We start from the raw sequence: 11,275 nt of genomic DNA on the forward strand, positions 1-11,275 counted from the left end.
ACTATTTGCACCATAACGCGTGCCGAATATTTTTAGGCACATCATTACCATTACTTTGGACTTTTAAATAAAACATTATCCTTCTCGAATTCCCAATCCCAGCTACATAATCCCTCCATCCTAAAAAAACGAATTTAGGTTTACATGTGACACATTATAGTAAACGAATCTGAACAGAGATATGTTCAGATTCGTAGTACTAGGATATGTCACATTTAGTAATAGGTTGATTTTTTATGGGATGGAAGGAGTATATCAGTGTACTCCAAATATTGTGTGACGGTATTTTACAACACTGACTTATTTAGCATATCACAAAACACGATTTTTAGTGACATTTGTAACACTTAAAATTTATAGTAGCATTTTTTTTCATTCACAGGGATATGAAGCAACCAGTGTAGTACTTTCCCAATTTCTACTAACAACTTATACTGGATAAGCAACAGAACGCACGTTGGGCCTCTGCTATTTCAACCGGGAGGTCTGCGGATGTTGAGACTAGAGCGAAAATCAAAATCGTTTAACAAGGTTTAGGGAAGACCTTTAGTCGTTTAACAAGGTTTAGGGAAGACCTTTGGTGAAATTGTCAGCATATTAGTTGTGACGAGGAAAGGACATGGAGCACATAAACAAACACCGAGAGCCAGACAATACTGCATGGAACGAGGGAAAAAAAATGCTCATGTGGCATTCTCTCAAATGCCACGAAGTTGGTTGCTTTGCTAAAATGCCAGAAAGTTGATGGTCCAATTTGCTCATTTGCCACACCATCAGATGAAATGTCCAAAATTACACCCATCTTCCTTTTCCTCCTCTCCATTAACTGAAATTACGACAGCCCGACCCTATTTGAGCATTTGTCTAGTAAAGTTCCCCCTGTATTTGTTGTTCTTGCCATTTTGTACTTCACTGTTACTGCCTACTTATCTGAAATAACGACAGCCCTCTTGCTGTTACTTACAAAAGAAAAAATACACTCCAGAAACTAGGTTTCTGACAACTGCTGTTGGTAAGCAGGGTTCGGCTGCTGCTGCTGAAGATACCCATGGATGAAAGAACGGAGGACACGATTAGGGACGAGATTGAGATTGGGAAGGGCCAAATTCGTCATCGGAGACCTACTAATCCCTCTATCAAACCAGCACCTTATGGCCTCCGCTTCATAGGTGAATCCATCAGATGCCACTTGCGGATCTTTCATGATCTCCTGAAATATTAGCAGGAGAGAAACATATCACATATGCACTGTAAAAGTTTTGGTTTCTGAAGATTTCAAGAAAAAATAGAAAAAGGATATTCAGCAGTTAAAGGAGAATTAGGAGCATTTATCCAGAATTGAAGCTGCAAAAATAATGATTACAGATTTATTTACCATGCTAATTGGACAAATAAAAGCAGCAGGTACACTGCTATCTCCTGATGCTGATTGCAAGTATGGCCAGGTGGCTGCAGGAGGCTTCCTCGTGAGGGGCTCAATAACTATCCACACCTCGTTTAAGAGATCAGGCCGTTTCTTCCTCGTCATTCCAGTGCAGCTAAGGCCAATGAGTGCTAATTGTTTGGCTTCAATGTAAGGCCAGTCCCCTGCAGATTTATCTATCAGCAAGTGCAAGCTATCACTCCCCAATGCTTCTGCAACTTTCTCTGATAGAGTTAAGGGGGGCATTCCGGTCAAGAGCCGTAGGATGATAACACCCAGTGAGTAGACATCAGAGAGTGTTGTGAGCTCTCCGGTGGTGTTGAACTCAGGGTCCATGTACGGCAGCCTTGCCGTCAGGTTTGGTGGGAAGGTCCCAAGCTGCAGAAACAGGTTGGACATACCAAAGTTGCAGATCTTGCTTCTGTAGTTGGCATCAATGAGGATGTTGCAAGGCCTGAGATCACCATGGACCAAAGCAGTAGACTTGTTCGAATGAAGGAAAAGCAGAGCACAACAAATCTCCCCAATGATCTGTGTGCGGTTGTACCAAGAGAGAGGTGCAGAATTATTTGTGCAAATAATGCGGTCTTCAAGATTTCCATTAGGTAGCCATTCATATACTAGAGCGGAGACCTCCGAGCATACTCCTATGAATGTGATAATATTTGGATGTCTCCATTGGCGAAGAATAGAGACCTGCAATAATCTCATATTACTAATGGAATCAACCAACACAGAGTATCACAAGTGGACCAGGTTACCTCTTGTTGAAATAACTTTTGGGAACTGGACAGCTTGATTAACACCTTCATATTGTGTATCATGCCTTTATATGTGTGCCCATATTCAGTATCACCAACCTCCCTAGCATTTTTGAAATGTTCTGTTGCTTGCTCCATGTCCTTGCGGGAGAAATCGAGAATGATATGTGTGCTCTGGTCGCGTAATTCATTCACTTGTTGCACAGCATTGTCTCGTTCATGTTTCAACTGATCATACGCTTCATTACAAAGACGGGGTTTAAATATTGTTGCCGTTAATCTATCTTTTAACTCATAACAAGACAAAAACTGACAGTCTTGCTGATATACCTGTTACGGCCTTTTCTTTCTGAACAAGATATGTATCAGCCTGGTGTTTTAATGTAACAATCTCCTCTTCTAAAATGTGTACCTTCCTCACTTCTTCATACGTCTAATTAAATAAGGAATATATAATTGGTTAAATGTAAAAGATCAATACAAAAAATCAGCTGAACTCAACTTTGAACTTATAGCCACACCATCAAGATACTTTTATGGATGATCAAAAGCCATGAAAGCATACAAGGAAGAACAATATGAAAAAATATTTACTGAAAATACAGTAAAGTTCCTGTTAAAAAAAACCTACAGCAGGGAAGAAGAGAGCAACGTAGAACTACCTTCCGATCACAAACATGCTGGAGAAAAGATGCAACAGAAGGATATTTTGGTATGTCCGGTGGCTTCAAGATTTTTTGGAAGCAAATAATGTCCCCAGTTATAATCTGCAGAAAGAAAGAGATGAAATTACAATTTTACGGAAGAACGGGAGTGTACAAAAGAGAAACAAACCTCGCCAGCTGAAAAGGTATTATGAATGTCAATGGCTTCACACCACACTGAAGGTTCAAATTTTATTTCCTGCTTGTTGAAGTGCAAAACCAGTACAGATGAGATAAAACTGTTCATTCGAGAATTGGAGAACCCGGTTTGCATCAGTAGAAAGTCTGACCTCACGGTTCCAATAGATCAGTCGAAAGACTTGCAAGACCTCTACCTCGCATGAACGAGACAAGTGTTGGGTGATGGGAAGAACACCAAATTTTGGCTGGCGGACTGGTTGCCGGTGGGGAGCATAAAGTCGAGATTCCCCTTGATCTTCAGCCATGTCGAGCGCTCGGGCTTGACGGTGGCACGAGGGCTTCTGAACCACAGGTGGGTACGAGACATCAAGGGGGTACCCTCCAATCACGCAATTGGGGAATACTTTCAGATTTGGGACGCGGTCCAGGGGGTGCAACTTCAAGATGGGGAGGAAGATGAGACAATCTGGAAGTGGGCACCAAATGGAAAATACACTCCCTGCTCGGCCTACAGCATGTTCTTCATGGCAAACACGGTGGCGCGATGTGGTACTCTGATTTGGCAAACAAGAGCGCTGTCAAAGGTGAAATTCTTTATGTGGTTGGCCGAAAAAGGGCGATGCCTCACGGCGGATAATCTAAGTAAGCGTGGCTGGCCGCACCAGCAGGTTTGCCAACTTTGCTTGGTGGGTGATGAAGATTGTGAACACCTATTTGTGTCTTGCACCTACACGACCAGGGTGTGGAGAATGATCAAGGGCTGGATTGGGGTTGGCTTCCTGCTGCCATCTGAGTCAGGCTTGGACTTGGGCGAATGGTGGTTAGCGATGCGGCAAAATTTTCGGAACAACTACAGGGACGCCATTGACAGCCTTGTGCTGCTTGTTTGTTGGATGGTTTGGAAGGAAAGAAATGCGCGTGTGTTTCAGAACCAGCGGCGCTCAGCCGGTTTCCTGTTTGGTTCAATCAAAGAGGAAGTGGCGATTTGGAAGGAAGCTGGGGTTTTCAGAAATATAGGAGAGTAGTCTCTTAGTGTAATCTTTGGCTTTTGGGAAGTTGCTCCGGTGACAATTTCCATTACTTCGACAGCTTCTTGTTGAAGTAATAACTTTGTATATTTGTATATATTCTTCAATCTTAAGTAAATTTGGTTGGCCTTTCTTGGCTGGCCCGGCAAAAAAAAAAAAAGAAAGTCTGACCTCGTACAATTCTATCATTTCGCTTAAACAGAAACCAGCTAGACTTCTTAGTTTTGGAAGAATTTCTGAAGGCCTCGATGCAACTTTCACGGACAGCAATCCAACATACCTAATTTCTCATTCAAAGAAACAAATTTTAGTCAGCCTTATCAACTGATAAATAAGACAAAAAAATGCAGCAAAGAAGTTGACCTTAGCTGTGCTTTCCCTGGGTCATAATGCTTTAGAAACACCAGTGCATCATCCATGTTGCTCCATGTTGGTAGGGAATTAGTGTTGAGCACCTAAAATGTGACAATATTCTGAGACTTTGACAGAATGACAAATCAATGGATGAAACCAGAAGGGTCCTTTCCCCCCAAATAAACAATAAAATATAGAGTAAATTTCATAAAACCACCTATTATGGTCCAAGTTGCACAAAACCACAGAAATTTTGGCACATGACACATAACCCTAGGTATTATGGTCCTAAAGTTTCACAAAAACCATAGTGGTAACCAATTTTACATACTCTTATATCAAAAAGAATTAAAAAATTACTTAGATGCGTGTAATATTTATATGATGGATAAAGAGCTCATAAATTTGAGATGTGATTGTAGAACTCAAAAGTGTGGATGATAAATAATGTGGTTTTGTGAAACTTTATAGCCATAATACTTGGGGTTAAGTGCCACGTGCTAAAACCCATATGGTTTTGTGCAACTTAGACAACAATACCTAGGATTGAATGAAATTTACTCTAAAATATATTATCTAAAGTTCAAGCTTAACCTCCAGAAAAAGCTGTAGATGATCTCCTTCGAAACACAATGCTGAAATTAGACTTTCTACCTACAAGAGTGTGCATTCATAACTTTAATTTTCACTAAACCAAAGAGTATATATCTCTCTGTATGAACTCAGTAGATCAAAATACAGCATACTTCCTACACAGAAAGGGCATGCATAGCTATAAAATAAATGGAAAGAAATATAAGGGTAATAACGGCACATACCATATTTCATTCAAAATTTAATAGGATGCTATCTGATCAAGATGGTACGCCTACAAATATAGTAATATACCATGCTGCTGAAAGTGAATATACCAATGCAGGTATGCCTTAAAAAAGCAATCAATTAAAAGAATTTTTTTTTGCTTTTGAAAACTACATCCACTCCTTAGCGCGCCTTTTAAGGGAATCACAAGGAAAGTGCAGAATGACTGGGGTCTGGGAGCTAACATTTGGCACTTGGCAGCACTAAACAGACAACATCTGCAATGGATGGAGATGTGTACAAGGCTCCTATAATAATCCCTGATGGTTTCTTGCATGTCTTTGTGAAATAAGAAGCGAACAAACCAACTGTAGTTGCTGCTTTATTAATGCGCCATTCATGGAAGTGAGTTACTGAACCAATTTTAGAGTCACATTTTTCCTTTAGTTTTAATTGAGTCGATGGTCTATAGTAGCAGTAATGTATTAGCAAATGCGATTAGCCAAAGAGCCGAGCTATTTTATTTTTTCTAGAGGTGTTTAATTGAAGTTTGAATTATATTTCTTTTTTCATGTTTGAGTCCATGTCGAGTGCATGGCCTAAGAACCATACTATGTAGAGGTGGAATCCAGTTAATTTGCCGGCATGCCTAATCATAGTTGGGCTGAATGCCATATTAAGTCTTGTAGATGATTCAGAGAGTTAACGTATTGACTATTGTTGGTACTGTGAAAGAGAGGGTGAGATTAGGGTACTCGACACTAGGTACCCATCATATTGTGAGCAGAATTCAAAATTCAAAATTATGGTGCCAAGTAAGTTAATTATGGCAGGACAACATTCATGAGAAGTTACCATCTACAGAAAATGAGGGGCTAGATCTATTAGTTGGTGTTGGTTCAGACTGACCTGTCAGCTATGCACAGGCTTGAAGGAAACCCTTCATTTTGATTTCTTACTCCACACAGAAGACTTTAGATTAAAGATATATAACAAGCTGCTGAAAGTCGATATACCCAAGCAGGTATGCTTAAAAAAGCAACAAATTGATAGTCACATTTTGCTTTCGAAACTTCATCTTCTCTTCAGCACACTTTTGAGGAAGATGACATGGCAAGTGCAGAATGACTGCAAACTAGCCTTTGACACTTACCAGCACTAAACAAAATGCATCTGCAATCTAAGTAAGCAGGATTCATAATTCAAAATTATGGTGCAGAATGAAGCCAATAATGGAAGGGAAAAAATCATGTGAAACCTCTAGAAAAATGAGGTAATGGATCTATTTGTAGTTTATAATACTTCAGTCTGACCGATCAGACATGCACAGGCTTGAAGGGAACCCTTCATTCTCTAATTTCTTACTCAGCACATAACTGTTTAGGTTCAAATGAAAGAGCATTTTTTACTGCATGGGACAAAACAGTATTAAGAACCAACAGAAAATAAGGTGATCACAATGTTTTACTGACAGGTAGATTCTCCTCTTCGGTTGTCAACGGCCTGTCAACACGGTATGTGTTGTTCTGACGTCTAGCCCACCACCACAGGCGTTGACATTGCAGAGGGGTTCCAAATTTCTCCGTGAGCTTCTCCTGTAAAAAGTTGAACCTATCAGAACTCTATATGAAATATGAAACATAAGAACGACAAGCTGCACAATAAACAATCATACAGGGTTGTCAGCTTACATGTGTAAAGTTATACATCTCGCAAATAACCACGCTGTCCTTATTAGAGCAAACCTAAAATAGCATATTTAAAAGAGACAATAGTTGGGAGCTGGCTGTATTGTACCAATTGTCTTTTTTGGAGTGTATAGATTTTTTTTAGATAATGGAATAAAGAACCCCGCGTCTACAGCTTGCAATGCACACAGCCATGAGTGGCGTATATAGGATAAGTTCACAAGGAAACCAAATGCAATGGTTGGTTACATGGTTTCCAGGATAAATACTCGTCATGACAATGACTACGAACTTTCTAAGTTGTGCATTGGTTCCCATAAGATATAAAATGTCAAGTCAAGCGATCCATTTCCTTAATGCTCATTATCATTTTTTTTTCTTCTGAATCTGTTCAAAAAACATTTTTTTCCCTGACTCTGTTCCAAAAAAAAAACTGAACAATCAAAACAAATTAGTCCTTATTTTCCTATATAGGATATAGGATGCCAGGATGGTGCCAAATCCATCCCAGACCATTTATTCTTGACATAATTTTCCGAATAGTCATCTTCTAATGTTTGTCAGATTCCTCTATACATTCCACAACAATATGTGAAAGGACTAAGAGTACAACTACTACAGTAGTAAGCAACTCATTAGAAGAAGCAGCACACCCATCTTATGGGATTCACTACCTTGAATCGGAGGATGGTCATGGTAGGCGGGACGTTGAATCCCTCGATTGCGCTGAAGTCGATGAGATCGAAGTAGTGGCCATCTTCCCCAATACGCGAGCGGAAATCCTCTTCCCTTACCACCTAATCAGACCAACAAACCCAACAAGTGGTCAAGAATCCGAATCCCCAATGGATTTTGCGCTGGTGCGGAGAATCCAATCTGCGCGAGAAGAAGGGGTCGCGGGGAAGATCGCAACAGCGCTGCGGCACCTTGATATGACTGTACGGCGGCGGCATGGCGGCAATGGGGGCTTTGCAAAGAGGAGGGTTTCGCTGCTGCTGCTGCTCGGCAAGTCGGTAAATAAAATTCAAGGTTTCCAAGTTGAAGCGTCCCCCTCTGGAAATCTATCTTCTCATAAATAAAAGAAAGGAAATAAGAGGAGAAGGGATGAGGAGAGGACTATGCAGATTGGAAAAAATTTTAGGTTCCAACTCCTGAATTAATGGTAGGAGTTGGGTTTACTGAATTAATGGTAGGAGTTGGGTTTAGTGACATCTAGAGCCTGATTGGCACAGCTCCAGCTCCATCTCTCTTGGAGCTGGAGCTCAGCCAAACAGTTTCAGCTCCACCAAAACTGGGAGTGGAGCTGGGTGGAGCTCTCTCACAAAATGAACTAGAGTTGTGGAGCTGGGTTTAGGCAGCTCCACAACTCCACTCCAGACCCAACTCCTGAAGCTAAATTTAGGAGTTGGAGCTGTACCAAACAGGCCCTAATTACCAAAACTGATTTTAAAGGATTTTAATTAAAAAAACAGCTCTAACTAATCCTTTAATCTGCTGCTCGAGTTTTGAAGCTCCCTTCTCCCGATTCCTCACTCGATGCGTTTTCTCAGGCACTCCCAATCTCGTACTCACGCCTCTCTCCTCCCCTTGCCGCACGAAGGCAACGTCGGGACAGGGAGCGCGTGGGCTATCGCGCTTGGGAGATAGCGATCTGTTTCTGCGCGAGTGGGAGGGAAAAATGGAAATTTCTGTTGCTAGTTTAACGGTCTGTTTCTGTGCGAGCGGGAGGGAAAAACGGAAATTTATGTTGCTAGTTTAACATAAGGGCGCATTTTTAATTTTAATTTTGAGGATTGAATTTAGGCTATCTGTTGGAGTGAAGAGTTTTTTTACTTTCTATTTTCAGTTTAGGAAAACCCAAAAACAATTTTAGGATAATTGAAGAGTTTTTTCACTTTCTATTTTCAGTTTAGAAAACCAAAAAACATTTTTGGGATTATAGGAGGACCGGTGGTAATGCCAACAGATTAGCACTAATCTATCCCTAAAATTTGATTTTTGGGTTTCCTAAACTGAAAATAGGGAGTGTAAAAACTTCTCCCTCTAAGAGACACAGTCTAAATTCAATCTCAAAAATTAAAAGTGGGCCCTTCGGTTAAACTACCAACAGAAATTTTCTTTTTTCTTTCTTCCACGCACGCAGAAAGAGATCGCGATCACCCGCGCTCCCAACAAACAAGGAGAGGACAAACGTGCGAACGAGAGATTGGGAGTCGCTCTCTCGCCCTCAAATCCACATAGCGAAGTACATGGGGATGGGAACACCAAAACTAGTGCAAGGATTTTGCGATCTGTTGGATCCGATTTTTTTTCACTAAAAACCCTCAAAATCAGTTTTGGAAAGGAAATAGGATAACTATTGTTGATGCTCTAACAACATAAATTCAACTCCACATCTTTAATTCATTTCGTGAAAGCACTCCAAATAAGCTCTACTTTCTTTTTGGGTGGAGCTAGAGCTATGCCAAACATGCCAAAATGTAGAGGAGTGCATGTTTCTCAATAAGTTAACTTTTAGGTATAGGAGTTTAAATCATGTTCTTCTTTACATCACAATACTAGATATAACCCATTAACTCATAATACCGGAGTACCTAAGCTCTATGGTAGTATTGCATCATATTTCAGCTGATGTGGCAAGTCGATTGTGCTCAACCCAGCTAAATCAGCGAGGAACCCAGTGGGCAGTCTTTTTCCTCCTCTCTCTTCCCTTCTCCCCTCTCTTCCCCATCTCTCTCGGGGCATTTAACTATTTGCCACTTTTAGATTTGGCAATTAACTATTTGCCAAATAGTTAATTGCCAAATCTAAAAGTGGCAAATAGTTAAATAACTCCATATTGGAAGGACAATGGGCGGCGGACAGGAACGATGGAGGATTCGTCAGAGATGTGGTGGGCTGGTGGTTACGGAGCAAGGAGTAGAGATGTGATGAGGCAGAGGGAGTAGAGAAGGTTTCTGCTTTTATATTTTTCATGAGATAGACATGTAGGGTCCACGTAGGTCCCACACTAACTTGCCGAGTTGACTGCAGTCAACTCATCATATCAACCAAAATTAGACACAATGCTACTCTGGGATCTCGGGTACTCCGATATTACAAATTGAGAAACATGTTATATCTAGTATTGCAGTTGAAGGATACAATTTGAAGTCTTGAAGTCAAGATAAGGGACCTTATGTGAACTTATTGCAGACATGTTATATCTGTCACTATGTCGTCAAGTCTGAAATTCATCCCTGAACCGCAATACCAGATATGACGTGTCCCCTCAACTCCCAATCAGTGCAAATAAGATCCCAAGGCTGTTTGGATGACGTTTTTTTGCTGACGTGGCACTTAAAGTTGGATGGGACCAACATGTCAGTGAGTTCGGTGGGACCCACATCATCACCACCTCTTTCCCCTCTTCACTCCCTTTTTCTCTCCCTTTCATCATCGTCATGGAGCCCAAAGAAGGACGAGGCGTTGCAGCGGCAAGTGGCGAAGCACGGGGGCATGTGACTGGTCGCTCATCAGCAAGTCCATCCCGGGGAGGTCCGGCAAGTCGTGGCACATCCGGTGGTGCAACCAGCTGTCACCATGGGTAGAGCACCACCCCTTCACGCCCGAGGAGGATGACACCATCCTCCACACCCACGCCTGCTTCAGCAAACAAGTGGGCCACCATCGTCAAGCTCCTCGTCGTCTGCACCAACAATGCCATCAAGAACCACCGGAACTCCACCCTCAAGTGCTAGTACCACACCTCGTCCGATGCACTCCTCGCACCGCTAGACAACAATTCCGTCAATGACGACGACTTGCTTCTGGGCCGCCCGCTCAAGCAAACAAGCAGCGACGACCACCCGTCGTTGTCCGCCACCAATGCCCCTGGCAGCCCCTCTAGCTCTGACCCCAGCGACTCCAGCCACCACAGCTTCTACTCCCACATGTTGTCCTTGCCGCCACACCACCATCTCCCTCCTCATCACGTCTACCACTCGATCACAAGGGCCCGCGGGGTCATTATTCCTCCTCCTCCACCACTGCAGCGCCTCCTGCTCCTCTAACGACCTCGCTCTCGCTCACCCTCCCTCTTCCTAGCCTAGATCAGCCACAAACTGACCAATCCACCCCGTTGGTGGCCGCACTACTGTTGCAGCCGCCTCCAACTACACCACTGTCTAAGATGTTGCCACTGCTGCCCCGCCCCAACCATCTTGTGTACAACAAGAGCCACCTTAGATGACGACGATGTTGAAAGGGAAAGAGAGGAGTAATGGAGAGAATAAGGGGACGAGAGGGGGTGATGATGTGATTCACACTATAAATTTTTATTTTTAACCGAACACTCACTAGCATGTGGGTCCCACGATTTTATGTGACTTTAAGT

The 11,275-nt window shown here is 42.2% G+C and overlaps 1 protein-coding gene and 1 pseudogene across 6 annotated transcripts; one reads left to right on the forward strand and one right to left on the reverse strand.

Moving 5' to 3' along the window:
- Window positions 1–565: 565 nt before the first annotated feature.
- LOC4333147 (U-box domain-containing protein 57-like) lies at window positions 566–7,945 on the reverse strand. 6 transcript variants are annotated; one of them, XM_026024083.2, is made up of 12 exons: window positions 7,827–7,945; window positions 7,575–7,697; window positions 6,685–6,807; window positions 5,006–5,065; window positions 4,421–4,512; window positions 3,179–4,337; window positions 3,019–3,087; window positions 2,847–2,951; window positions 2,515–2,617; window positions 2,185–2,423; window positions 1,376–2,119; window positions 664–1,210 (listed from the first exon to the last, which is right to left on the reverse strand). In XM_026024083.2, the coding sequence occupies exons 6-12, from the start codon at window positions 3,332–3,334 to the stop codon at window positions 989–991; spliced, it is 1,638 nt and encodes a 545-aa protein (XP_025879868.1). In that variant the 5' UTR covers window positions 3,335–4,337; window positions 4,421–4,512; window positions 5,006–5,065; window positions 6,685–6,807; window positions 7,575–7,697; window positions 7,827–7,945; the 3' UTR covers window positions 664–988. The 6 variants fall into 6 exon arrangements, with proteins under 6 accessions (NP_001404627.1, NP_001404628.1, XP_025879868.1 ...); NM_001417698.1 differs by lacking the exon at window positions 3,019–3,087 and having other exon boundaries at window positions 566–1,210; window positions 4,229–4,337; window positions 7,827–7,924; NM_001417699.1 differs by lacking the exon at window positions 3,019–3,087 and having other exon boundaries at window positions 566–1,210; window positions 4,229–4,337; window positions 7,575–7,893.
- A 2,315-nt stretch (window positions 7,946–10,260) lies between these two features.
- On the forward strand, window positions 10,261–11,131 carry LOC136355645 (transcription factor MYB73-like; annotated as a pseudogene).
- The last annotated feature ends 144 nt before the right edge of the window (window positions 11,132–11,275 follow it).

This window comes from Oryza sativa, chromosome 3, assembly GCF_034140825.1.
Source record: "Oryza sativa Japonica Group chromosome 3, ASM3414082v1".
NCBI lineage: Eukaryota > Viridiplantae > Streptophyta > Magnoliopsida > Poales > Poaceae > Oryza > Oryza sativa.

Excerpts from the sequence above, each read along its gene's own strand:
- LOC4333147 (NM_001417698.1), bottom strand. The coding sequence starts at position 7,853 with ATGCCGCCGCCGTACAGTCATATCAAG. Across the intron at positions 7,698-7,826 it reads CGCCGTACAGTCATATCAAG|GTGGTAAGGGAAGAGGATTT; the intron begins GTGCCGCAGCGC and ends TGGTCTGATTAG. Across the intron at positions 2,618-2,846 it reads AGCATGTTTGTGATCGGAAG|ACGTATGAAGAAGTGAGGAA; the intron begins GTAGTTCTACGT and ends TTATTTAATTAG.